Raw genomic sequence first — 27,027 nt, forward strand, 5'->3', positions numbered from 1 at the left:
CGCGGGATAAGGACCATAGTTTCCTTGAGGCAGCAATTTGAAGCTGAAAGCCACTAATATTTGTTATGCTCGGGAGTGCAGTGCTTGTAAGGCTAGGAGGTGATTGTGATTAGTGCAGATGACGCACTATGAAGGTGTGGTTTAAAAAAAAAAAAGCCTGCTGCTTTGCAGGACTCTGTTTGCTTTCAATTAATGGAATAAAGATGGCTTTCACACCAAAACAATTCTTTTATTAAAAAACAACTAGAGCAAGACAAACAAAAAAAACCACATCAATACTGATGGGGATGGGGGAATCTCAGGAGGAGGTGAGGTGCTGGGATGGTTTAAAAATGTGTATGTCCAGGTATCATATCCAACCTTCTCCTTTTGGAGTACAGTTCAGCAGGTACTGTAGTTCAGCAGGGCTAAACTGCAGAGGGATGGGTGTTGAGTGCAGTGGGTGCTGGGAGTCGACCAGGCTGGACTGTGACGGAGTAGGAGTAGAATTCCTAGGGTACAGACTGGAACTAAGAGGTTGATAAGAGTGTGCTGGCAGTGTCTGGGGGGTGCATGGGAAGAAGTTTTGTGACAGCAGCTGCAGGGGATGGCGGGCATGGAGCTGCTCGGTTTGCAGCACTAGTAGTGCCTTGAGTGTGTCCACTGGGCACTCCCTAATGTTTAAGAGCTGCTCTGTGGCTTCTTTCTGGTGTGCTGTGGTCTCCTTTTGGTCCCTCTTCTCACTGTCCCACCACTCCTTTAATTCTTGTTTTTTGGATGCAGAGTGCATCATGACCTCACACAGAGAGTCCTCTTTAGTTCTTCATGGCCACTTTCTAATTCTGTGCAGCTGTTCAGCTAGCAATAACAAAGAGGGAGGCTGGGCTCTCAAGGTAATATCCGTGAAGCCAAAATGCAACATTTTAAAGAAGTAGTATTGTTTGCAATACACAGACCACTGATTTAAAACACAGCCACTATTCACATACCTGTCACTAATTGGCTGCTGCCAAGCAAGCACTCATGAGCCACAAGACACACCCCCCTCTCCCCAAACTGGTGAGTAATTGCAGGGGCAGGGGAAATCAATGTTCCAGGACCATACTGTACACTGGGCATGTGGCTCTTAAGGAGAGCTAGCACTGGGGGGGCCTTTATGGAAGATAACTCGCTGCTGAGGGTGAGCAGGGAATCAAGGGAGGGTCTTCTCCAACACTGGCTTCTCCCTGGCCTTTATGTGTAGCAATAGTTTCATAGAATATCAGAGTTGGAAGGGACCTCAAGAGGTCATCTAGTCCAACCCCCTGCTCAAAGCAGGACCAATTCCCAGCTAAATCATCCCAGCCAGGGCTTTGTCAAGCCGGGCCTTAAAAACCTCCAAGGAAGGAGACTCCACCACCTCCCTAGGTAACGCATTCCAGTGTTTCACCACCCTCCTAGTGAAATAGTTTTTCCTGATATCCAACCTGGACCTCCCCCCCTGCAACTTGAGACCATTGCTCCTTGTTCTGTCATCTGCCACCACTGAGAACAGCCGAGCTCCATCCTCTTTGGAACCCCACTTCAGGTAGTTGAAGGCTGCTATCAAATCCCCCCTCATTCTTCTCTTCTGGAGACTAAACAATCCCAGTTCCCTCAGCCTCTCCTCATAAGTCATGTGCTCCAGACCCCTAATCATTTTTGTTGCCCTCCGCTGGACTCTTTCCAATTTTTCCACATCCTTCTTGTAGTGTGGGGCCCAAAACTGGACACAGTATTCCAGATGAGGCCTCACCAATGTCGAATAATGTTTCCCCCCTCGCTCCCCTTAGTGATGTCAGAGTGGCATGGGGAAGTTACCCTTAATAGGGTAAGAAACAAAGTAGCTCTGCCAAAGAATCTGTGGCAGCGGATTGCCCAGTATCTCATTGAGAGTTCCATGAAAATCTCTGAGATAGATTCCCATGAAGTGAGGGAGTCAGTCAATACCCTGTTCCGTTGCTCAGACTAGGCATGTGGTGGTATGTGTTGTCAGATGCTTCCGGTGTGGTGCTCTGCTTTCTCCTATGTTGATATTAGTCAGCTGCGTGCGTGTGTTCCCTGTGTGCTGCCCCAGCTCTGTGCAGATAGCTGACACAACAGACCCAAAGAGAACCCCCAATAACCACAGAGTCTAGTAAGATGCAAAGTCACGTCGACTAAGTTTATTGCAACCGTAGATTACTTAGTCTACCGGGCATACTACGAGAAAGTGCCTTTTGGCAATGTACCCGGCTCAGTTAGTGGCGGGACTTTCCACTGCCCCCTCGGCCAGACAGCAATATCCACTCAGGGATGCATTCTTATACACAGATACAAACAAGTTACACATCACTCCTGACGTATTGAGGTGCAACCCCTCTACGCAGCAAGGTGTCGCCTCTTACCTTGTACATGTTGGTTTGAACAAAACAACACTATCCATCATACTCCCCTTTTGGCCCTGTCATTGGGATGGGTCGGCCTGTTCCATGTTATCTGTGGAATGTTCCGGTATAGTGTATGTTCTGATATCTGGTGTCCAGTACCTTTTAGGTATGTCTCTTTTTGCAGCATCAGCCCTTTCCTTGCCAGCTTCTGTGAGCAGGGCCTGCCTCTGGCTCACAGCTTAACTTTGCTTTATGTTAGCAAAGTCTTGACCATTACTTTAGTTCAGGCCTTAAGCCTCATACCGGGCCTCTGATACCAAGGTTTATATCTTAGGGCCTCCTCTTACTACAGTATGTACATCATACAGACACAAGCCTGCTTTCTGCAACCCTCTTGCCCCCAACAATTCGCTTCATTGATTCCCAAAGTCAAATCCATTTTGCAGGGGTCCCCTCTCCTCTTTGCACTTTGCCAAGATCCAACAGCTGTGACTGGCTAGCGTCCTCCCGGGCTGAGAAGAGCTCCTGGCTGCATACATCTCTGACCTCAGACTTGTCCTCTGCCTCCCCCTCCACATCCTTGTCCAAGATTTCCTCCTCCTGGCTCGGTCCACTCAACTGGCACGCGAGCCACCAAAGTATCCATAGTGGCCTTTGCAGTGGAGATGCAGTCGCCACTGAGTATCGTGTCCAACTTTTTGTAGAACCGGCAACTCATGGGTGCAGCACCAGAGTGGCAGTTTGCCCCCCGTGCCTTGTGGTAGGCGTTCTGCAGGTCCTTCACTTGAACTCTGCACTGAAATGTGTCCTGGTCATAGCCCCATTCTGTCATGCATCATGAAATGTCTGTAAATATAATTCCTATGGCTGGAGCGCAGCTGGGACTGGACAGCCTACTCTCCCCAAATGCAGATGAGGTCCAGGAGCTTGGCATTGCTCCAAGTGGGGGATCACCTGGTGCGTGCAGCAGGCATGGCTACCTAGAAAGATGCGCTGAGACCACTGCACACATCACTGAGCAAACAGGAAGGGGACTTTCAAAATTCCCAAGCAATTTAAGGGGTGGGGATGATGGTTGGTTACCTGAAGGCAGAGCAGTAGAGTTCAAACTGGTGACCAGAGAGGTGAGAACAGGCATTGTGGGACACCTCTCAGTGGCCAGTTGCAGCGCTGTAATTGATCAGGGTGTCTACAGTGGCAGTGTGGTGCTGTACCCCTGGCACAGAAAGTTGTAAGCCTCTGGGGGGGGGTGATTTTTTTTTTTTTAAACCCAGCACTGCAACTGCACAGGTTCTGTGTGTATACCTTGGGAGTTACAACGCAGAAAGCTGCTTTACTGCTCAGAAACTTGCCAGTGTAGACAAGGCCTTAGAACAGAACCAAATTAAATGTGACTTGCAGACACATGAAATTGAGTTTGTGCCCATTTTACTTAAAGGGTGGTGGTGTTTTCTTATGTAAAAGGGGGGGGAGGGAGTCATCTGGACTTCCCCTACATCTGAGCAGTTGACATCTGTTCTTGCTAGCTGGAAATTGCTGAGTGGTTCTCAGACCTAAACTGGAAAGATAGCATTGCTGAATTCACAAAAACAATTCTTTTCTGCCAACTGTGTATTTTAATTACACTAGACATTGTCAAAGTAGAATTTTGAACAGTTAGTTACAGACAGTGACAGTTAGTCACTGTCCCCGCTATCTCCAGTTTCACTTTTAGTGTTGGATGTTTGGGTCTTACTAGGTCTCCAGTTTGGTCTTCCAGGAAAAATGGGGTAGATGTAAATTTTTAATATAAAACATTCAAGCTTCCTTCATACATCAAAGCACCATCCCCTACCCCCCCCCCCCCAAAGCTTTTTTTTGTTTTTGTTTGCAACCCCCTGTTAAGTACATCCACCTTGCTCACCTCCTATTCCTTTTTTTCCTGAGCAGAATTTAAAAAAAAAAAAAAAAAAAACACCTCGCGCTCACTAGAGCAAATACTTTCAGGAGTCCAGAAGTAAATATCTCTGTTGCAAATTTCTAGACAAAACATCCAAATGAAAAAATGTTTGAAAATATAGGTATGAAATTAGAGAGTTGTATTATGTCAGTGAAGACATGGAAAGTAGAAAGCAATTTTTAAATAAGGCATCGCTTTTCAAATAAAATTTCAAAACTGGAAAGTCATCAAAACCACCTTTCTTTTGAGCAGTTTCAACAAATTGGCATGTTCTGATGTGTTTTGTTGAAAAATTCCCAATCAACTCTATTTAGGACCAATAAGGACCTGTGTCATAAAAACAAAGGGAAGGGTAACAACCTTTATGTATGCAGTAACATAAAATCCCTCCTGGTCAGAGGTACAGGATCACTTACCTGTAAGAGATTGATCAGTTCAATTAACCTAGTTGGCACCTGACCAGAAGGACCAATGGGAAAAGAAGATACTTTCAAATCTGTGGGGGTCAGGGGGGAAGGTTTTGTTTGTGCTCTCTTTGTTTGTTCCCTCTTGGGAGAGAGAGAGAGAGAGAGACCAAGCAGGTAAACCAGCTCCTAAAAAGATCCTGAAATGATACATCTAAAATTACAGAAATTGTAAGTAATAGCAAGGAAATGCATTAGACTATCTTTTGTTTTAGCTTGTGGATTTTCCCTATGCTAAAAGGGAGGTTTATTCCTGTTTTTGTAACTTTGAAGTTGAGCCTAGAGGGGAATCCTCTGTGTTTTAAATCTTAGAGGTGCTTCTTTTACCTTTTTCTTTATAATAAAGTTATTTTAAGACCCTAAGTGGTTTTAGTGTCCGAAAGATAAAGGGTCTGGTTTGTACTTTTATTAAAGGCAATTGGTTGGTATATTATTCTCAAGCCTCCCCAGGAAAGGGAGTGAAGGGGCTTGGGGGAATATTTTGGGGAAATAGGAACTCCAAGTGGTCCTTTTCCTGAATCTTTGTCTAAATCACTTGGTAGTGGCAGCAATACCCGTACAAGGACAAGGATTTGTGCCGTGGGGAAGTTTTTAACCTAAGCTGCTCGAAATAAGCTTAGGGGGGGTTTCATGTGGGTCCCCACAGCTATACCCTAGAGTTCAGAGTGGGGAGGGAACCCTGACACCCCCTGATTTCTACAGTGTTCACACCTATTTCTGGTAGCATAAGCCAAAAGTTTGTTATATGAATGGAAGACTTTTACTACACTTATAAAGAATAAGATTTCATGTACTTCCTAATTATGCCACTTAAGAAGCTGATTTTTTAAAGACAACATATATAGTTGAAAATACATGTTACTCCTCTTAGATTTCAATAATCACAGCAGCTCTGTGGTAGAAGACTGAAAACTTTGGATTTCTTCCATTAATGTAATAAAGCCCAAGAGCTGGGGAGGAGAGAAAAGGTTTGAACATAAGCAGGAGATCCCCCTTTGTCAAAATGTCAGAAATCTCTAAATCCTCATCTTCCCTTTATTTTTATGAAGCAGAAACCACTTCTCAGAAGATATCAGAGCCAAAAATATTTAAAAATTTCAGCTAATAACCAGCATTAAACTGATTACTGTATACACTAAGATGTGTTCTAGGTTGGGGTGGGCAAACTTTTTGCCCCAAGGGACACAGCTGGGTGGGGAAATTGCTTGCAGGGCCATGAATGTAGGGCTGGGGTGTACAGGAAGGGGCTCAGGGCAGGGGCTGGGGGGCAGGAGGGGTGTATAAGAGGACTAGGGGGTGGAGTGCAGTAGGGGGCTGGGGTGCAGGATGTATAAGGGGGCTCAGGGCAGGGAGTTGGGGGGGGGCAGGGTGCAGGAGGGGTTCAGGGTGTGGGTTCCAGCCCAGTGCTGCTTACCTGGAGTGGCTCTGGGGTGGCAGCAGTGTGCAGCAGGGCTAAGACAGGCTCCCTGTCTGCCCTGGACCTGCGCCACTGCTGGAAGCAGCTGGCACCATGTCCCTGCGGCCCCTGGGAGGGTGGGCAGAGGGCTCCACCCACTGCCCTTGCCTGCAAGTACCTTCCCCAAAACTCCCATTGGCTGCAGTTCCCTGTTCCTGGCCAATGGGAGCTGCGGGGTGTGTGTGTAGGGGGGCAGCGCATGGAGCCCTCTGCCCCTCCCCCCCCCCAGGGGCTGCAGGGATGTGGGGCCCACACCACCACGGGGATGGCAATCCCACGGGCCAGATCCAAAGCCCTGATGGGCTGGATCTGGCCCACAGGCCGTAGTTTGCCCACCCCTGCTCTAGGTGATAGAAATCGATCTCTTAAAAAAAAAAGGCGTTCAGTGACTCTGGGGAGCATGGAATATTCAGGACACAAATAGCTTTGCCTACACATGGCAGAAACTATTATATATAGGGAAAGGAAAAGAATTAAACACAGAGGACAACATGTTCAGTATGTTTTGCTAGACACCAGCAAACTATTTTCTAGTACAGTCCCCTATTGTGCTATGCACAGTATAGAAAAGATACCATTAGACTGTCATTTAGAGTAAAGAGACTTCTGAAAGAAGAAGTTGTTTCTTTACTATCATTGCCCAGTTTTCTACAGCAGAAGAGAATAGCTTTGTTTTACCAGGTCTAATTATGACCAGAAAACCAAGCCATTGGTGATCAGCAAAGTTTAAAGGGAAGCAAAGTCCCACAACATGACTCTATGAGGGTCAAAAGCACTAAATTCTGTTTTCAACTTTGATGGTCTTGCTCAGTTACAGTACTAAAAAGTATAATGGGGATAATAATCCAGCTTTGCAAAGCAGTTTGATAGCCTCAGAGGTGGTAGTATAGAAATGAAAGGTAGTAGTATATGCTCAAGTACAAGGGAACGTTGGAAGTTACTTAGAAAATAGAGACTATTCTAGTCAAACTAATATTCTTTGACGGAATGTACACACTACATTAAAGATTCTCTTTATTGAATAATTGCAAAACAATCCCATTCTTTTCTAAAAACTTTGTTGAGATCTAAGTTTATTCATGACCACAACCTACCTCAGCTGAGCGAGGGAGTATTACTCATACCTACATTTTAGAAAGTTACTCAATTAAGGCTTAGTAGGCATGTTCCATTCCTAAAACCTACAATGCACATGTTACAATTACAAATTTGACTATTCTATCTGAAAGTTATTTGGCAGAGTTAAGGGCACTTTTAACTGTTAAGTGGCTGAAGGCTGGAACATCATTGCCACAGTAATGCCATTCAGGCTACTAAGCTATTGCAGCTGCTCAATGCTTGTTTTTAGAGCTTGAGTGTTATCAGCACTAGCAGATAGTGCAGCCCATACCTCAAAGACCACAGTTCCGTGACAAAGGCTCTTAGCCAGCTTTATTGCCCTCTAGTGCCCTGGCTCCATTACAGGTACACTAACAGGAGTGCCAAGGGCAGCTTAGTCAGCAGTGGGAATTTCTGCTGTCCTCTAAGCCACACAAAGGGTTAAGGTAATGTATCCATACATTTATAGACTGAGACAAATAACTTACATACCACCTTACATGTTTCATAACAGCTGCTTGTTACCTCCCCATGTTCCTTGCTCCAATTGTCTCAGGCAAAACATCCATAATTATCACTTTTGTCAAACCCTCATCTTGTACTAGGTGAAGATGTACCTGTGCTAAGCTTTTGGAACATCTTCACACCCATACCCAGTACCTGATGCTTCTTGGGAGTGCCTGTGTTTTAGCAAGGTTAGCAGTACTCTTGCCAAGTTCATGTACTGGACAGTGAACTTGTAAGCATCTGCTTTAATACATGGCCTCACTGATTCCCAGCCTTTGGTTCAGGCCTCAGGTCTTGCATCATACCACGTGGTCCATGTTCTCTATTACAGTATCTTAATGGATGACCACCACCACAAGAAGCCTCTGTGATGCCAAAACATGTTTCCTGACACAATAGCTATGTACTCTGCCAAAACTCTCAGGGATCAGAGGTTCAAATCCCAGCAGAATGAACTGAGTTCTTAATTTATGTACCATGGAAAGAATGAAGTATCATAAAGGTCATTGTGTGTGGGCCTTTGAGGCAAGCAAAACTTTAGGATCCATATATCAATGAGACTATGAAAGCACCCATGGGACTACCTGTAGGCATAGGGCCTTGTTTCTGTATCTCTAGTCAAAGCATTCTCTCCCCCTCCAAAGCAATAGTGTGCTGCCTGATACTGCCCTTTGCAAAAGTTGGTTGCATGTTAGTAGTGCTGCATGCATGTAGTTGTAAAGCACCAAGTCAAGCAAGTTGTTTAGCACAGCCATTTTAATTTTAGTATCAGCCATGGCATGTAACTTAAAAAAAAAAAAACCTAGATATTTAGCATGAATATACCCACTGGAGAAACCTCTGCATAAAACAAATTGGAATTTAACAGTTTATTTGTAATTTTAAAAGCATCTGCTATTACATTAGTTGGGAAATTGCATGTTAGAATCAGTACTGTAATAAAGCTGACCTAATTAAAAACAAGAGTTTCATGAAGGAAAAAAGTCATGCTTAGATTTCATTATTATTTCACTTAATTGTTTATTTCCACCTTCAATTATTTTATGAGAGTTTCCTTAGCAACCAACTTTTTCTCACTATAAAAATAAGGGGAGAAAGACACCCCCTCCCATTTTCTAAAAATGAAGTCTGTTATGAGCTTATCAGAGGCTCTTTAAAGCAGAACTAGTGAAATGGAAAGAACTCATTGTACTTGGACAGAGGACAAAAGGCTTATAAGTCAGTTTTGAACTCATGATTACTACTCTGAGTTAATCTCATCTGCTGCTATATAAGGAGCATTATTGTTAATATGAGGACATTGCTTCAGGAAATAAACTAACATCCTATCTTGTGATATGGCTGGCTTTTTCCATACACTTTTACAGTCTCTGAATTGGGAGGCTGGATGTCTGAGTCCATTCCAGAACTGTTTTCCAGTTAGGATTGCAATCTACAGCTATGTTATTGCTTAGGGAGCAAATTTTCATAACTGCAAGCAGAACAGCATAAACATTTTCTGTTTTGGATTGGCAGTCCATTCAGTGGAGTTAGTAAATCCAAGCTTCACCAGTAATATTCTGTAGTAATGCTGCTAGGGAAAACTGATAAATTCCAGTGCACATTGCACTAAACCTTCATTTTGATATTATGTAGTCTGTAGTTAAAGCAGTATACAAGGACTAAAGCAGAACATAATTGTGATCAAGTCAAACAACTATCCCGTATGCTATCATTTATTAAAAAAACAGAAAACGAGACCAATTGTAGAGACTATCATCTACCATACAAGATGTATCATCTTATACAACAAAGGGTTTAAGATTTCCAACTGATCCACATGAAGATCCTAGCGTGAAGACAGTTTGCACATGGCACTATTTTTTACGTAGCCAATATAAAGGTATTCATTACTTTCCTTTTAACACTTTATTTATAAGGTGCATTCTCTCAGTTTTTTGTCAGCTTGCTTCAAGGAGATCCACGTATTCAACATGCTTGAGCGCAGTTTGGCCCACACCAAGTGGTTACTTAATCCAAAAATCTGAGCAGCAAACTGGGCAGCTCCTTCAGGTGAGAGTATAGTAGGACAGCCAAGACCTGTTGCAGAAGAAAAAAATCCAATCTGTTATCCAAATAGGATTTATAATTATCATAAAAATTACTAACAAGTAATTTTACAGGCCGTGAGGGTTACTGCAGGATTTTTTATTTTAATTACTTTGTCCAGTCTAATTTAAAAAAAGGTAAAGCATAAGCAACCTCAATAACCCTAAAGATTCTCACCTTATTCCTTCATTCCCAAACAAGACAAGATTGCTAGTTTTCAACTGATAGTTTCAACATGCCCCAAACTTTTCTGCATATTTGAAGAAAGTGGAATTCCCTTGCCTTTGAGGATTTAAAAAAAAAAAAAAAAAAAAAAAAAAAAAATCCATCCCATACGTATGGTCAGTGGTTCTCAGACTTTTGTACTGGTGACCCTTTTCACATAGCAAGCCTCTGAGTGCAATGCCCCCCCTTTATAAATTAAACACCTTTTTATATATTTAACGCCATTATAAATGCTGGAGCCAAAGCGGGGTTTGGGGTGGAGGCTGACAGCTTGTGACCCCCCAGTCTGAATGAGAGAGGCTAAGGGGTTCTCAATGTTGCTATAACTACTGGCAACAATGATTGTCAGCAGATACCTTGAAATCTGAATAGACTACTGAATGTATAAAGAGAACTTTTCAGTTTCTATGAAAATGCAGTTTTTAATTTCAAGCTACATGCACCCCTAGAACTGACGTATTTTCACAGCACAGTAATTCTTTCTACATTAAAGCATCACAGCAAGGATCTTTTAGTTTTATATGATCAGTTGCTAGGTTAACAAACATACTAAAACAGCAGTACTAACAAATTTATTTGAGCATAAGCTTTCGTAGCCCACGAAAGCTTATGCTCTAATAAATGTGTTAGTCTCTAAGGTGCCACAAGTACTCCTGTTCTTTTTGCGGCTACAGACTAACACGGCTGCTACTCTGAATACTAAAACAGTTTCATGAAGGTAAAATGTGAAAATAATTCTCAAGCTGTTTTTTTTTTTTTTAAAGATGTCATTAATTCTGATACCTATTTTAAACTTCAGTTGTCCGAGTAAGAATATAATGAAAGTTAAGTTTACTCCTCTGATTTTCTAAGGCTCCACCTCCATCTATGCCAGGAAATTGAAATTTTAACGACAACAGTCAACAAGATTTACCCCACCAAACCATCTTCAGCACTGGCTGAACCGACAATATAAAATGGGACAAAGGCATTTTCAGCACTGTTGAATCTGGCAGATGTGTCCAGTATTTAAAAAAAAAAAAAAAAGGGGGGGGGGAGGGGCGGCGCTAATTACTACAAGAATGTAACTACATGTACCATAGGTCAACATGATGCTTCTTACCACTGGGCAGTCTAAGAGAAGACCAGACATCCTGGGGACCCCAATCGGCGGAGAGAGGAGGACAGTTGACAACTGGATATGACGTGTTACCAGACAGCACTGGTCCCAAGCCATTGCTTCTGCCAGCTACCGCCACAAACACAGTAGGGATTCCATCACCTAATACACACACACGCACACACACGAGCGTTAACAAGTAAATTTAAAAAACCAGTGGGGGAAGGGAGGAGAGAGATCTATGCATTTTTCCTTTTCCCCCACCTGCTTTCATGGAAATGCTGTCTAAATACCCCGTCCCACACAAACACCTTTTTTTGAAATTCTTTTTATAAAAATCAGTTTAGTTTTACTGCTGCTCAGATTTCTCTTTTGTGGAATACAATGTTGTAATTCCCTATAGTAATATTCAGTAACTGTCAGTCACTGCTCGTTACACCATCTACAGAAGTAGCACACTAGGGGCAACTCATGCACCTAACCCCTTTCTCAAGCAGGGGAAGACAACCTTTAAGATTCATGATAATGGTGGGTACTGGCCATTTCTTAATGGAAACTGTTGAATAACTGGATTCTTTATTAATTAAAAACTTTGGCCTGTTGCAACAAAATTAGTGAATATCAGTTCTGCAAAGTTCAAGATAAGATCCTCTAAGTAACATCTGGAAAAATCTGTGCTTGCCCACACTGTGTCCCAACTCCCAGATCTACATGCACAGAGTATAAAATGGTGCATGGAAGTACCTGCAGACCTATGCTTGCATGGGCATGTAAGAGCAACAAGTGATATTACTCATGTTCAGTCGAGGCACATGGTTTTTTGATAGACTGTACTAGCGTCCACCCCATTATTCATTGTTTTCTATTCTGTGGGCATCACAAGATATGGTTTTCCACCCAGCTGCAGTGCACCAAGGGCAGCCAGTGGTGTGCTCCAAAAAAAGATGACATTAGATGAAGGGGAGACTTCAGTTTTAGCAGCTGGCATTTTTAAAACAGAATAAGGAATAATAAACAGAATAACGTGTGTGTATGTAAGCAGGACATTGCAGTAATCCAAGATGTTGAGATGATCTGGGCCTGAGAAAGCATTTTAGCTGTTGGGATAGAGAGGACTACCAGATTTTGGGGGAGAAAGAAGCGGTTAGACTTAGACAGGCCTGGATGTGGGAGAAAGCGCTGTTGACTATGATACAGATGATACAGAGTACCACCTATAAAGTTTGCGGACAATACCAAACAGGAAGGGGTTGCAAGCGTTTTGGAGGACAGGATTAGCATTCAAAATGACCTCAATAGATTGGAGAAATGGTCTGAAATAAACAGGATGAAGTTCAATAAGGACAAATGCAAAGTACTACACTTAGAAAGGAATAATCACAAATACAAAATGGGAAATGACTGCCTAAGAAGGAGTCCTGCAGAAAAGGATCTAAGTGTTACAATGGACCACAAACTAAATGAGTCAAGTATGTAATATTGCTGCAGAAAACACCCCGCCTCCCATTCTGTGATGTATTAGCAGAAGTGTTGTAAGCAAGACAAAAAAATATTAATTCTTCCACTCTACTCAGCACCGATATGGCCTCAATTGGAACACCATGTCCAGTTCTGGGCACCAAAAGTTGGAGAAAGTCTAGGGAAGAGCAACAAAAATGATTAAAGGTCTAGAAAATACAACCTATAAGGAAAGACTGGGAAAAAAAAAAACCAAAAAAAAAAAAAAAAACAACAACCTTGGTTTAGTCTGTAGGAGAGAAAACTAAGGGGAGACATGATAAGTCTTCACGTACGTAAAAGGTGGTTATAAAGAAGAGGGCGATAAACTTTGTGCAGAGTTTGTGGCAAAGTTCTCAGGAATCTGCAGAACTAGTTACTGGTTCTAAACTTAACACAGGACTATTCAAGGTTTACCTTCATACTCTGCTTTGATCCTCAGAGTTTCATCTGGTCCTTTGTGGGCAGATGTCACTCGTAGCTCACAAGGAATTCCAAAGTTTGCACATGCCTTTTTAATTTTTTCACAGTGACCAAGATCAGAAGACGATCCCATCAACACCACAACTCTACCATGGCTCTTTGTTTTCAGCAGCAACTGGAGTGGAAAGAAGGGAAAATGAACCACAGTATTTTAAGAGAGTACAAAAGATTGTCAATTTCTACACAGACTACAGTTAATATAAACAGGGGGTACCTCCACTCTTTCTGCAACCCATTCAAAGTTTCTTTTAACCATCTGCAACGCTTCAGGGGTCACTTCTTTTAGATCACGGTAAGACTGAAATACACAGATAGCAAGTTACTCCTCATGTTCTATTTGGAAGTGTGATGGTCAATCATTTTTCTACTTAAATATTCAACCAGGTGCAACCATCCAACTACCAGAGGCTAGAGAAATTTATGCCATCTTTCAAACACCTGTTTCTTGAAATATCTATATCTATATCTATTCTACAATAGCTTCTTCCCCGTGAACTGAGGCCAACATGACATCACGGGAATCCCCACATCTCAAATTTTGAGCCATTAGCTCCAGCAAGCAGTATGGTCCACCACATTATAGTAGAGTCAGAACATCCCCTACTTCAATCAATTCCTTTCTGAGAGAAAACTCAACTTCTGTGCTTGGTTGCCTCAGCCATGATGTGTTAGCCAGTCCTCTCATGCCCAACTGAAGTCAGTTGTTGGCTTCCTTGCAAATAGACACCATGCTGCTTTGGCACGTTAATTTTAATTTGGAAGCAGAGCTTCAATCACAGGACAGCAACTGCAGTAAAGTACAGCCAACACCTAACAACCCCCTTCCCCCCAAAGTTATAGTAATGGTCGATTACCACCACACCAAGGATTTGTTCAGAAGCATTCTGTAGTATAACAGCTGAAATGAGTGAAGAGGAAACACCATAATTTTTCATTTCATTCAGTTTTTAAAGGAAGTGGACCTAATGTGGCTTTCCAGTTTAAATTTGTTAGTAATGGCACTGGAACACTGCTGTATCTTGGATTATCATAGACACAGGTTATGGCAGCTTGTGCCTATTGGGGAGTGTCTACATTATTAGTGGAAGTGACTAATATCACAGAAGTTCCATGAAAGCAGTATTCAATGCAGCTAAAATGGTGCCCCCCAATGGACTCAGCTTAGCATAAACCACAAACGTTTGTTCCAGGAAACAAACATCTGTGGACTGTCTAGACTAGTGGCTCTCAACCTTTCCAGACTGCTGTACCCCTTTCAGAAGTCTGATTTGTCTTGCATACCCCCAAGTTTCACCCCACTTAAAAAACCCTACTTGCTTACAAAATCAGACGAAAATACAAGTGTCACAGCACCCTATTACTGAAAAAATGCTTACTTTCTCATTTTTACCATATAATTATAAAATAAATCAATTGGAATATAAATATTGTACTTACATTTCAGCGTATAATATATAGATCAGTATAAACAGTCATTGTCTGTATGAAATTTTAGTTTGTACTGAATTCATTAGTGCTCCTTATGTAGCCTGTTGTAAAACTAGGCAAATACTGTATCTATGAGGTGATGTACCCCATGGAAGACCTCTGTGTACCCCCAGGAGTACGTATATTCCTGGCTGAGAACCACTGGTCTAGACCAGCAATTATATCAATGTTAGTTATCAGTTAAACTGGAGTTAAAACAGGACAAACTTTGGCCTAGACAAATCAAGAGGCTCTGAAAGGGGAAACGTGGGACGCGTTGGTGAACCAATTTTTATCTTCATGGCATGTTTCTGACTTTTAGTACTTTATAAGTGTGTTTGTGTTACTCGGTTATTTGAATAGTTCACACTCTGAGAAGTACATTGCCAGAAGTTCTGGAGATCCTTGCAGACTTAACACTACACAGGGGACTATGATAACACCAGAAAATATTGCGGAAATTCCTATTAACTATACAGGCATCCTTAAGGACTTGATTCTGTTGCCATTAAAGTCAATGGAAGTTTTGCCATTGACGTGAACAGGATCAGACCCTAAATGCTTTGTGGCCTACCTTGCATAAGCATAGACAGCTAAGGAAAGCAACTCACAGCAGTTGCTTGAACGCTGTCTACATCCCCCCCCCGCCAAAATGAGATGTAGTTTTATTTTTTAATCTCTAATTCAGACCCAAAATGGTAATAGTATTACCTGTTTGTCCTTCTGCTGGCTTCGGTCTCCTGATGGCCACAGTCTCCAAGAATCATTATCAATAACATCAGCAAGGACAATCTCTTTTGTAGTTATATTAACACCAAACTCAATCTAGCAAAAGTAAACAAAAGTAAACTTTACAGCTATTTTCAAGAGCTGTAAAGAAGCATCAAAAAACGTATTCCACTACTTTCAGAACCATGATCTACAAGATAGATTTTTTCTTATACCTTCATATCTACAAGAGTGCAGTTCTGGGGAAACCAAGATTTTTCCAGTATCTCAAAAATAGCCTGTGTAGAGTGGGCCATAATATCCACCTCGGTTTGTCCAATAGTAAGTCCAGCAAAGCAGAACTTGGCTTCGATTAGTTGCTCCTCAGACCATTGTGGATCATTAGCAGCATCATCCTGAGAATGAAATAAAATAAACTTGCATAGAATAAGATCAATTAATGACAGTTACATCAGACTTGAGTTAGATTAAAAGAAAGCCTAGCAAACAGTGAAGAGAACAATTTGAAATCCAGTAACAGACAGGTTTTGTGGCTTTAAATTGATATTTGATAACAAGTCCTAGCAAGAATTTTAATCACAACAGTACTGAGAAATCCAAGCTGCAAGACTTTTAAGATAACTTGAAAAAAGCATTGCTTACTTGAACATTAAGTCTTGAAGGTGCATCACAGAAGTGAGTTTAAGACAAAGCTTTAACTATTTTTAGGTCAACAGTCCACAAAACTTCTAATTCAGTGAATGTTTCTAGAAACCCTGATAAATCCTAAAGGATTAGCTAGTTACACCACTCATACTTTAGCAGACAGCAATGGAGGGGTGTGTGTGTGTGTGTCTATATTTCTTTTATCTCCACTGTATGTGGTATAAAAAATAATAAACTGTAACACTGTACACCTTTCAACTCTAACCACCACTTAGCCTACAAATCTATTTCTACTGGACTACAGACAGTTCAGTTTTAACAAATTCCAAGAGGAGTTTCTCTGCTAGTATTTAAGCAAGTAATGCAAGTTTGACTCTAAATGTTATTCTTAACCTGCTTATTTGGAAGCAGTCAGCACATTACAGTAAGACTACTTGATCTATATTTTAAGTCACTTTTCAAGAGTTCTTTTAATCTTGAATTGGACAGAAGTTGCTGTATGAAAGCAACTGTTGTAAAATCTTGAAGTATAGATTTTGCTATAGCATGCAGTGAATACAATCTTTCTATATATAAGATGTATGGTTGTCATCTGATTTCAAAAGGGAACGCCCTTGTATATTGCTGACGTACCAGGATGGTTACTAGCCAGGTCCTTTCATGCTCCCCTCCAATTGGGGAAAAAAGAGACAGACACTCTCAAAGTTTCACAAGGATACCACTTCCCAGAGTTTTAGTCACATTTTCCCCACAAGGGAAAGAAGTTAAGCCTCCTGAAGTGGCCAGCATGCAAGAAAATAGATCACAGTCCCTTGGGGAAAGTCTTCCCTGCCCATTCGCCATTCAGCCCCAAGGCAGCTACTCTGTTTGGAACCTCTCTGCTACTGAGTACCCCTGAATATCACTGAAGAGTCAGACTAGTTATTAAAGACTGGTCACTATCCCCTCTGTGCCATTTCTCTCTCATCCCCATACCCTTATCAGCTTGCAGAACTCTGCGAGGAAGCATACTGTGAAGCCAATGCTCCCTAACCAAACTCAGCTTGCTTTTGTCCCTTTCAGCAGCATAAGAGAAGAGGTCCCAATGTTTCCATGCTATTAAGATTGTTCAAAAATTCTGAATACAGAGACCAGAATCTGCTGAATGCCTGGGGTTACCAGTAAATTTACTCAAACCAGACACTACATATACCAGAAGAACTTTGTCAGCAAAGGACTTCTAGGACTAGGATAAAGCCAACGTCAGAAAGATAAAAAGGGTTGATGCTCTAAAATGTGTAGCACTCCTCGACTAATCTTTTCCCACCCCTTCTGCTTCCAGTCCAACCAGAAGTTTCTCATTCTAGGTTTACCCTCCCACTCCCTACCCCCAGAGTGGGACCTCCTCTCTAAGCAGGCCAATCCCTGGAGAGATATATCCTTATCTTGTCACAATGATAGTGGGGCTGTGACCCCACACCCTTCTATAAGATGTTGAAGTTTCCTTTATTTGATGGCTCACATGATGTGTAGTTAACTGCCATGATCTTGTTATATTAAGAACTGAGGCTAAACTCCCTGTATATATATGCATCCGAAGAAGTGGGCTGTAGTCCACGAAAGCTTATGCTCTAATAAATTTGTTAGTCTCTAAGGTGCCACAAGTACTCCTGTTCTTCTTTTTGTGTATATATAAAGTCACCATTCCCCAACAGGATTAGCATGGACTGCTGGTACAGCAGATTAAACCCTCCTGAGTTTCCTGCATCACCTCACTTTCACTTTGCTCCCAAACCCTGCCAACACAAGAATGAAAATCATGCATGAACTCTGTCACTTTATCACGTTACATTTGTGTAGTGGTGTAGGTATGCGGAGGCAGTGTAAGTGATTTAAGGAAGGATGGACTTTTTGTCTTGTAACATGGACCATATTTTAATAGATTATTTTGTTGACCACATCCTCTCACTCACTATTATGCATGCTGTCTCCCCATTTGTGATCAAAAGACCTCCTCCCCTCCTCATTTACCTCACACCCGTTTCAATTACAGCAATAGTTTACATTGTGTGTGTTAACAGAGTGTTTAATGCATTTTTAGCTGCTTTGCAATGAGATTTAAATACTGGCAATGAGCCTGTACTATGTGACCAGTCGACTTTCTGAACTAGTTGGAGAATCTCTGATCTAAGAGAATATTCAAGACAGACATTTTAGCAATGTTTGCAAAATACAGAATCAATACTAGTTTCTTAAAATCCATCAATAAGTAGTTCCATTTCAGTTTAAAGGGACATTTATCAACCTAAAAAATACTTGTCTGAAAAGGTTGTATTTATAGCTGCTATAAATATAATAGATATTTCTTTTCCCCTTTGTTTGCGTTATGTACAGTCAGTTTCATTATTTTTTCAGTAGGATCATATTTGTATGGATCTTGCACGCAGCAATAAGGAGAGCACACACACAAACAGAAGTGCAAAAACCACAACAATTGACAGAATTTCAGGCACTACACCTGCTCCTATGTTCAGTTTATTTTGTAAAAATGATACTATTTGACACATCACCTTCTTTTGTTTAATAGATAGTTACAGTTTTACTTACCTTGTAAAACATTTCAATTTTGGGTGGGTAAAACTTATATCCTTCCTTGACACCAGGGTTTCTTTTTAGGAAAGAACCAGTAGCAATTCTTCTGCACACCCATTCAATTGGAATCATTTCACACTGAGCTGCTATGAACGCTGTGTCGCCATGTTTTCTGACAAAAGCAGTTTTGATTCCTAAATGTAAAAAGAAAACTCAGTTTTGCTACTCTGTGTACTTCTATGAGTGAACTGAGAACGGTGACCAGACTGGTGTATAATTGATCAATCAGAAAATTATTTCATCAGGAGATTCTGTTTTCTCAGAGACCTTAATGTATCGTTCTGTAGCTACAATACACCTAAGATGATTACTTCCCAAGTGAGAGAGACCTTAAATCGGGGTGGGAAAACTTTTTGGCCTGAGGGCCACATCTGGGTGGGAAAATTGCATGCAGGGCTGGGGTGTGCAGGAAGGGACTCAGGGCAAGGGGTTGGGGTGCAGGAAGGGGTGTGGCAGAGGGCTCAGGGCAGAGGGTTGGGGTGCAGGAAGGGGCTCAAGGCACAGGTGTGTGGGCTCTGGCCCGGCGCCGCTTACCTTCAGAGGCTCCAGGGTGGCAGCAGCATGCAGCGGGGCTATGGCTAAGGCAAGCTGTCTGCCTGCCCTGGCCCCACGCTGCTCCCGGAAGCGGCCAGTACCACGTCCCACAAACACAAAATGGTCTCAGTCCAGAAAGCACTCACTTCCCCAATTCCATTCAACAAAATACACTGTACATTATAGAGAGCCTTAGAAACCAGTTTGTAGTGTGCTTTCAGAACTGGTTTAAAATCACTTTGCAATAGAACATTTTTTCCTGATCATGCTATAGGTCAGTGGTGTTCAATATTTTTTCATTTGCAGATCCCTAAAAAATTTCAAATGGAGGTGCAGACCCTTTTGGAAATTTTAGATAAATTCTGCAAAGCCCCGGGGTTCCATGGACCACAGATTCAAAACCACTGCTATAGATAACCAAAGTCAGTGCTCCTAATGGATGCCTGCCCATTTTCATCTTTCTGCTAGTTTATGTCCTTATGTCACATTGCACAGTTGTCATGGAGGGAAACAAACATAGGTACTCTGAAACCAAACATGTAGCTTAAGTAATTTTAAAAGTCAACCATCATAATAGTTTTCATAGTATGTGGCAAGCTATGAATTCATCTCTGCAGATACTCCCAGTATAAAGTATGTTGACTATTACATTATCTTGGTGTATGTTAGGCGCTAACTGGAGACTTTCTGAGCCAGTAATAGAAGGCAGCAGAAAAGATAAAAGCATTGTTTCTCCCCCCTACACCTTTGGTTTGAAGGAGGGGAAAGATGGAAAAAGGAAACTTGCTACTCCTCATTTGCATTACTGTACTGGACTTTCCAGATAATGAAAAAAGCTACATGCAAATTAAATCTTTTGTTAGTTTCTTCCAAGAAGAGTCACAAATATATACCAATCCAGTAGCTTATGAAGTGGCACATCTGTGGTATTCCCTTCTATATGAATTCAGAAGGGACAACTGGTCCAAGTCCTGGATACTTAAAAAGGCAGCTGATGTGCAAGTCACCATTTTGAGTATGATGTGGCCCTCCCCTCCTACTTCAGTTCCAAAACCTCCACCCTTTTTTGCCAGGCCAAGCCAACTGTTAAGTCCCTGATTTGGCATCTGCCAATGGCCAAAAGCAAAGTAGTCAGTATCTGGTAAATCCAGAGTGGATATGTTCCATTCCAATTCTGAACAATTTCAAACTTTTTTGTTGCTCTGAGGTGTAGGTAGTCCTATCTGACAGTAAGCCTTCACTCTCAAAGCAAAGTTAAAGTCCAGTCAACAATTTGTTAGTGTGTTTTTACTCTACTTCACAAAAGGCAACCTATACTTTAAATGAAGCAATTTTAGGATTACAGGACTGATTTCTAGAACAGCTAGATTAATATAACCGTGTCAATCTTTCTTGGACTTAAAGGTGGATGTGTTTAATATTTTCAGGATTACAGGTTGACTGCCTCTGGTGATAAATTAAAAAAATATTCAACACAGCGTTTGAAGACAGTTTATACGTAATGAATCAGTGTTGTTCTGTTAATTGATTTTAAGTCAGGAGATGACAAGTAGGGCCAAAATAGGATGCTCTTCTTCTTGGTCAAACAAAATGTTTAAGATTCAGTATCTACACTGGTGTCCATTTTAATTTAAACATATCATCTGATACGGTGCAATCAGACTGTAAATTGTGGTTATTCTGCACATCAAGTCACTTTTAAATTTCCGTGTGCATCTCATCTGCTTTTATTGCCCTTCTCTTTTTCCTGAATGTGTATTTTAGAGCTGCTATTCTTAGCTCACAGTAACTGCAAGTCAAATTCTGTTTCTATCAGAAGAGTTGAAGAAATTAACAGAAGTCTCCACTTATAGACACCGCTTTTGTATCACCTGTGGACTTTGCACCACTCTTCTGAACTGGGGTTTCTTTCAAAGTAAATAAATTGGTCACCAATTGAGGGAAAGGCAATCTGAGAAACCAAGGATACTTTTGCTGTTTACAGATGCGGTTGCAACTTTTGCTTAGTCTAGTGCATACCCAGGTCAGTTTAGTAAGGGGAATGTTTCTTCCCCTCCCTAGCGCCTAATGAATGAAGCAGATTCACTGTTTTTTTTTTGTAATGATTAAAGTAGTGATCTTGCAAACATCACCAGACATTTGTACCCTTTATAGCCCAGTTTACTTTGGGTAAAGTTGTCAGAAACATGTAAGCGACCTAGGATCCTAAGTCACTTAGGTGCTTTTAGGGCTATCAAGCGATTAAAAAAAACGGAGTGTGCAATTAATTGCGCTAGAATACCATTTATTTAAATATTTTGGATGTTTTCTACATTTTCAAATATATTTATTTCAATTACAATACAGAATACAAAGTGTACAGTGTTCACTTTATATCAGGGGTGTCAAACTCAATTGCACAGGGGGCCAAAACTCAAAACTCGCGGGCCGAACAGTATAACCATTTATTTAACAGACTAAATATTTATGTTTTTTAACCATTAATATGAACCAAAATACAGGATATCATTCCAAAATAAATACATTTCAACTTAAAATATTTTGCTCTTCATAAAAAAATATCCTGTCAATACAATACATTCAAAATCTGTACATGCTGGAATATTAAAAAATCTGAAAATATAAATAAAAAATTGAATTTAAAGCAAAAGTATAATCATAACAAATCATAACATTCCATTTTCTTGTCCTATTTAGTCAGAGCCTGATACTTGGAGTCTTTTCTTTGCAACAAGTTCGTTTATGTTTGGGGTTAGGTTCTGTGTTGTGAAGATTCTCAGGATCGATTGCAGGTGTTCATCAGTGAGGCGACTCCTGTGTGACGTTTTGTTAATTTTCATCACAGAGAACAGCTGCTCGCACAGATATGTGCTGCCAAACATGGACAGGATTCGAGCCGCATGTTGGCGGAGCTGCGGCATCGCTTCAGGAATGAAGCGAGTGAACTGTGCTGGCCCCGCAGTGTCGTACTTTGCCTTCAGTGTCCCGTTACATTGCAGTTCTATCAGCTCCATCTGCATTTCTACAGGTGCGGTTTCCACATCGACTGCAAATGGGTTGCGAAGCAGCTCGAAGTTACTTTTCTGTGCCTCAAAGTCACTGAAGCGCCGTGCGAACTCAGTGCGCAGCGCGCTGAGTTTTTCAGCAAAGGTGGCATTTGGGAAAACTGTGGCACTTTCTTGGTTCCGTATTACTTGGCAACAGGGAAAGTGAGACAAGTTGCATTGGTGCATTTGTGTCTCCCATAAGCGCAGCTTCACTTGAAATGCCTTCACTGCATCATGCATATCGGTTATTATGTGCTCCCGTCCCTGGAGTTGAAGGTTTAAAGCGCTAAGATGCGACGTTATGTCAGCCAGGAACGCCAACTCACATTTCCACTTTTCATCCCGCAGAACTGTGCAGTCTTTCCCCTTACTGTCCATGAACTGGCAGATTTCCTCTCGCAGCTCAAAGTGTCTTTTGAGAACTTTTCCCCGACTTAGCCACCGGACCTCCGTATGATATGGCATATCGCCAAACTCGCTATCTATTTCCCGCAGAAAAGACTGGAATTGGCGGTGATTTAAACCGTGGGCTCTGATAAAGTTGACGGTTTGTGTTACAGTGTTCATCACATGATCCATTTTTAGGACTTTAGCACTCAGCGATTCCTGGTGTATGATGCAGTGATACACTGTCAACTCACCGGCACAGTTCTCCTCCCGCATCTTTGAGCGCATCCTTCCCACCAGTCCATTTTTTTCACCACACATAGCAGGTGCGCCATCTGTTGTAAGTCCAACGAGTTTTTCCCACGGCAGTTTCATGTCGGTTACACTTTGAAATACATTTCCAAAGATGTCTTCTCCTTTCGTTGTCCCGTGCATCGATTTAATGTCCAGTATTTCCTCTGTTACGCACAAATTGGAATCCACACCACGGATAAATATCGCCAGCTGTGCAGTGTCAGTCGCGTCAGTAGTTTCATCCACGGCAAGGGAGTATGCAACAAAATCTTTTGCTCTTTCAATCAACTGTGTTTTCAAATCAGTCGCCATCTCACAAACCCGATTAGCAACAGTGTTTCTGCTGAGGCTTACATTTGCAAACGCTCGCGTTTTATCTGGACAAAGGACGTCGCACACTTTCATCATACAATTCTTTACGAATTCCCCCTCGGTAAACGGCCGTCCTGATTTGGTGATCTCTTCGGCCACAATGAAACTTGCTTTCACAGCAGCTTCACTTTGTGATTTTGCTTTGGTGAAAAACGTCTGCTGGGATGTCAAATTCTTCTTCAACTCCTCTACCTTTTGTAGCTTCTGTCCTGCGCTCAGGTTTTTGAATTTGTTCTCATGTTTCGTCTCGTAGTGCCGTCTTAGGTTATACTCCTTCATTACAGCGATATTACTCCCGCAAAGGAGACACACTGGTTTACCTGCAATTTCAGTAAACATATACTCATTCTCCCACCGGCTTTGAAAGCCTCGGTTTTCAGAATCAATTTTTCTCTTGGCCATTGTTGGGGTCTAGCTTTGATTTGATATTAGCGTTGTATACATCAACAGACCGCGAACTTGAACCGCGGCTTGCCGTTGGCGGCAATTGCACTGCATCATGGGATTTGTAGTGTGTGTTATTGGGGCGTCATATCACAGGGCCATTAAAAACAGATATATAAAACGATTTCGCGGGCCGGATATAATTGTATGGCGGGCCGGATGTGGCCCGCGGGCCTTGAGTTTGACACATGTGCTTTATATTTTTGATTACAAATATTTACACTGTAAGAAACAAAAGAAATAGTATTTTTCAATTCCCCTATTACAAGTACTGTAGTGCAATCTCTTTATCATGAAAGTTGAACTTACAAATGTAAAATTAGGTACAAAAAAACCTGCATTAAAAAAAAAATAAAAAAAACACCAATGTAAAATTTTAGAGCCTGCAAGTCCACTCAGTCCTACTTCTTGTTCAGCCAATCGCTCAGACGAACAAGGTTGGTTACAATTTGCAGGAGATAATGTTGCCTGCTTCTTGTTTACACTGTCACCTGAAAGTGACAACAGGTGTTCTCATGGCACTATTATAGCAGGCGTTGCAAGATATTTACATGCCTGATGCGTTAAAGATTCATGTCCCTTAATGCTTCAACCACCATTCCAAAGGACATGCGTCCATGCTGATGACGGGTTCTGCTTGATAATGATCCAAAGCAGCGCGGCCCGGCACATGTTCATTTTCATCCGAGTCAGATACCACCAACAGAAGGTTGATTTTGTTTTTTGGTAGTTCGGGTTCTATAGTTTCTGCATCAAAGAGTGTTGCTCTTTTAAGACTTTTGAAAGCATGCTCCACACCTCGTCCCTCTCAGATTTTGGAAGGCACATCAGATCTTGAACCTTGGGTCAAGTGCTGTAGCTATCTTTAGAAATCTCGCATTAGTACCTTCTTTGCATTCTGTGAAATCTGCAGAGGAAGTGTTCTTAAAACGAACAACATGTGCTGGGTCATCATCCGAGACTGCTATAACATGAAATATATGGCAGAATGCAGGAAAAACAGAGAAGGAGACAATTTCCCCCCAGAGTTCAGTCACCAATTATTTAATGCATTTTTTTTAAAAAAAAAAAACGAGCGTCATCAATATGGAAGCACATCCTCTGAAATGGTGGTCGAAGCATGAAGGGGCATACCAATGTTTAGCATATCTAGCATGTAAATACCTTGTAAGGCTACAAAAGTGCCATGGGAACACCTGTTCACTTTCGGGTGACATTGTAAACAAGAAGGGAGCAGTATTATCTCCTGCAAATATAAACAAACTTGTTTTTCTTAGTGATTAGCTGAACAAGATGTAGGACTGAGTGGACTTATAGGCTCTAAAGATTTACATTGTTTTGTTTTTGAGTGCAGTTATGTAACAAAAGAAAAAAAAAATCTACATTTGTAAATTGCACTTTCACGATAAAGAGATTGCACTACAATACCTGTATGAGGTGAATTGAAAAATACTATTTCTTTTACCAATTTTTACAGTGCAAATATTTATAATAAAAATATAAAGTGAGTACTGTACACTTTGTATTCTGTGTTACAAATGAAATCAATATATTTGAAAGTGTAGAAAACATTCACAAATATTTAATACAATTCACTTGGATCACTTTCATATTTCATCAATACTCTTCTCCAGCATGAAAAGGTAAGCCATTTTTGAAGCCCCAAAAATAAATCTTAAGATTTCCAATTCACCTCAGTATCCACCATGTGCTACTTGTAAACTCTGCAAAATAAAGTATCTTCTTCTCAGCTACCTGTAAAGCACTTGGCACACTTTTTATGCCACAAACAATATGCAGTCTTTGAAAGTGATATGGCAGACACTGAGAAAACAATTTAATGAAGTTTATCCATCCAGGTCTTCATTTTTATTATGGTTTTACTCTAGTAAAGCTAGGTAAAGTTTTGATTTTAAATGCAGTCTTTGGTATGGTCACTGACCAGCAGTAGTAATTTCCACAGACAGATATGTGGAATAAGAGCTTAATGCCAAACTCTCACAATCTGCTTCTAAACTGAGAATTGAAAGCATGAGGTGGGTGATGGGGAGGGAAGAGAATGGTGTCCAGGAAGACAGCAATAATACACATGGAAGCTGTCTGGGGCTGGGGGAGGTCTTCAAATAGGATACATTAATTTTTATTTCATAACTTAGGTCAATAATCTTAGATTACTCTTTGGGACACTGATTAAGGAAATTTACTGAAGTCAAATCAGTTCCAAAACCTAGGTGAATTAACATTTACAACTTCTCAGACAGTCACATCACTCCATAAGACTCACCATATATATATATATATAATGCCTCCAGCTTCCACCCCGGTCACACCATACGATCCATCGTCTACAGCCAAGCACTGAGGTACAATCGCATCTCCTCCAACCCCTCAGACAGAGACCAACACCTACAAGATCTTCACCAAGCATTCTCAAAACTACAATACCCACACAAGGAAATAAAGAAACAAATCAACAGAGCCAGACGTGTACCCAGAAGCCTCCTGCTACAAGACAGGCCCAAAAGAGAAACCAACAGAACTCCACTGGCCATCACCTACAGTCCTCAGCTTAAACCTCTCCAACGCATCATCAGTGATCTACAACCCATCCTGGACAATGATCCCTCACTTTCACAGACCTTGGGAGGCAGGCCAGTCCTTGCCCACAGACAACCTGCCAACCTTAAGCATATTCTCACCAGCAACCATGCACCGCTCCATAACAACTCTAACTCAGGAACCAACCCATGCAACAAACCTCGATGCCAACTCTGCTCACATATCTACACCAGCAACACCATCACAGGACCTAACCAGATCAGCTACAACATCACCAGCTCATTCACCTGCACGTCCACCAATGTTATATATGCCATCATATGCCAGCAATGCCCCTCTGCTATGTACATTGGCCAAACTGGACAGTCACTACGCAAGAGGATAAATGGACACAAGTCAGATATCAGGAATGGCAATATATAAAAAACCTGTAGGAGAACACTTCAACCTCCCTGGCCACACAATAGCAGATGTAAAGGTAGCCATCTTACAGCAAAAAAAACTTCAGGACCAGACTCCAAAGAGAAACTGCTGAGCTCCAGTTCATTTGCAAATTTGACACCATCAGATCAGGATTAAACAAAGACTGTGAATGGCAGTTTCTCCTCCCTTGGTGTTCACACCTCAACTGCTAGCAGAGCACCTCACCCTCCCTGATTGAACTAACCTCGTAATCTCCATACTGATTTATACCTG

At 41.5% G+C, this 27,027-nt stretch overlaps 1 protein-coding gene across 13 annotated transcripts in view; it reads right to left on the minus strand.

The window, feature by feature from the left end:
* Nucleotides 1-8,568: 8,568 nt before the first annotated feature.
* Nucleotides 8,569-27,027, minus strand: part of PAICS (phosphoribosylaminoimidazole carboxylase and phosphoribosylaminoimidazolesuccinocarboxamide synthase) — a 60,809-nt gene continuing 42,350 nt past the window's right edge. For 11 of the 13 annotated variants that reach the window (XM_042841914.2, XM_065596868.1, XM_024101677.3 and 8 more), the window contains 7 exons: nucleotides 18,650-18,828; nucleotides 15,634-15,813; nucleotides 15,401-15,514; nucleotides 13,437-13,520; nucleotides 13,157-13,337; nucleotides 11,246-11,404; nucleotides 8,569-9,909 (listed from right to left, as the gene is read on the minus strand). In XM_042841914.2, coding sequence (XP_042697848.1) covers nucleotides 9,743-9,909; nucleotides 11,246-11,404; nucleotides 13,157-13,337; nucleotides 13,437-13,520; nucleotides 15,401-15,514; nucleotides 15,634-15,813; nucleotides 18,650-18,828 — 1,064 coding nt within the window. In that variant the 3' untranslated portion in view covers nucleotides 8,569-9,742. The remainder of the gene's footprint in view (nucleotides 9,910-11,245; nucleotides 11,405-13,156; nucleotides 13,338-13,436; nucleotides 13,521-15,400; nucleotides 15,515-15,633; nucleotides 15,814-18,649; nucleotides 18,829-27,027) is intronic. The other 2 variants (XM_005299139.5, XM_042841918.2) reach the window with 1 other exon arrangement.

The sequence above is a fragment of the Chrysemys picta genome, chromosome 5 (genome assembly GCF_011386835.1).
Source record: "Chrysemys picta bellii isolate R12L10 chromosome 5, ASM1138683v2, whole genome shotgun sequence".
Lineage (NCBI taxonomy): Eukaryota > Metazoa > Chordata > Testudines > Emydidae > Chrysemys > Chrysemys picta.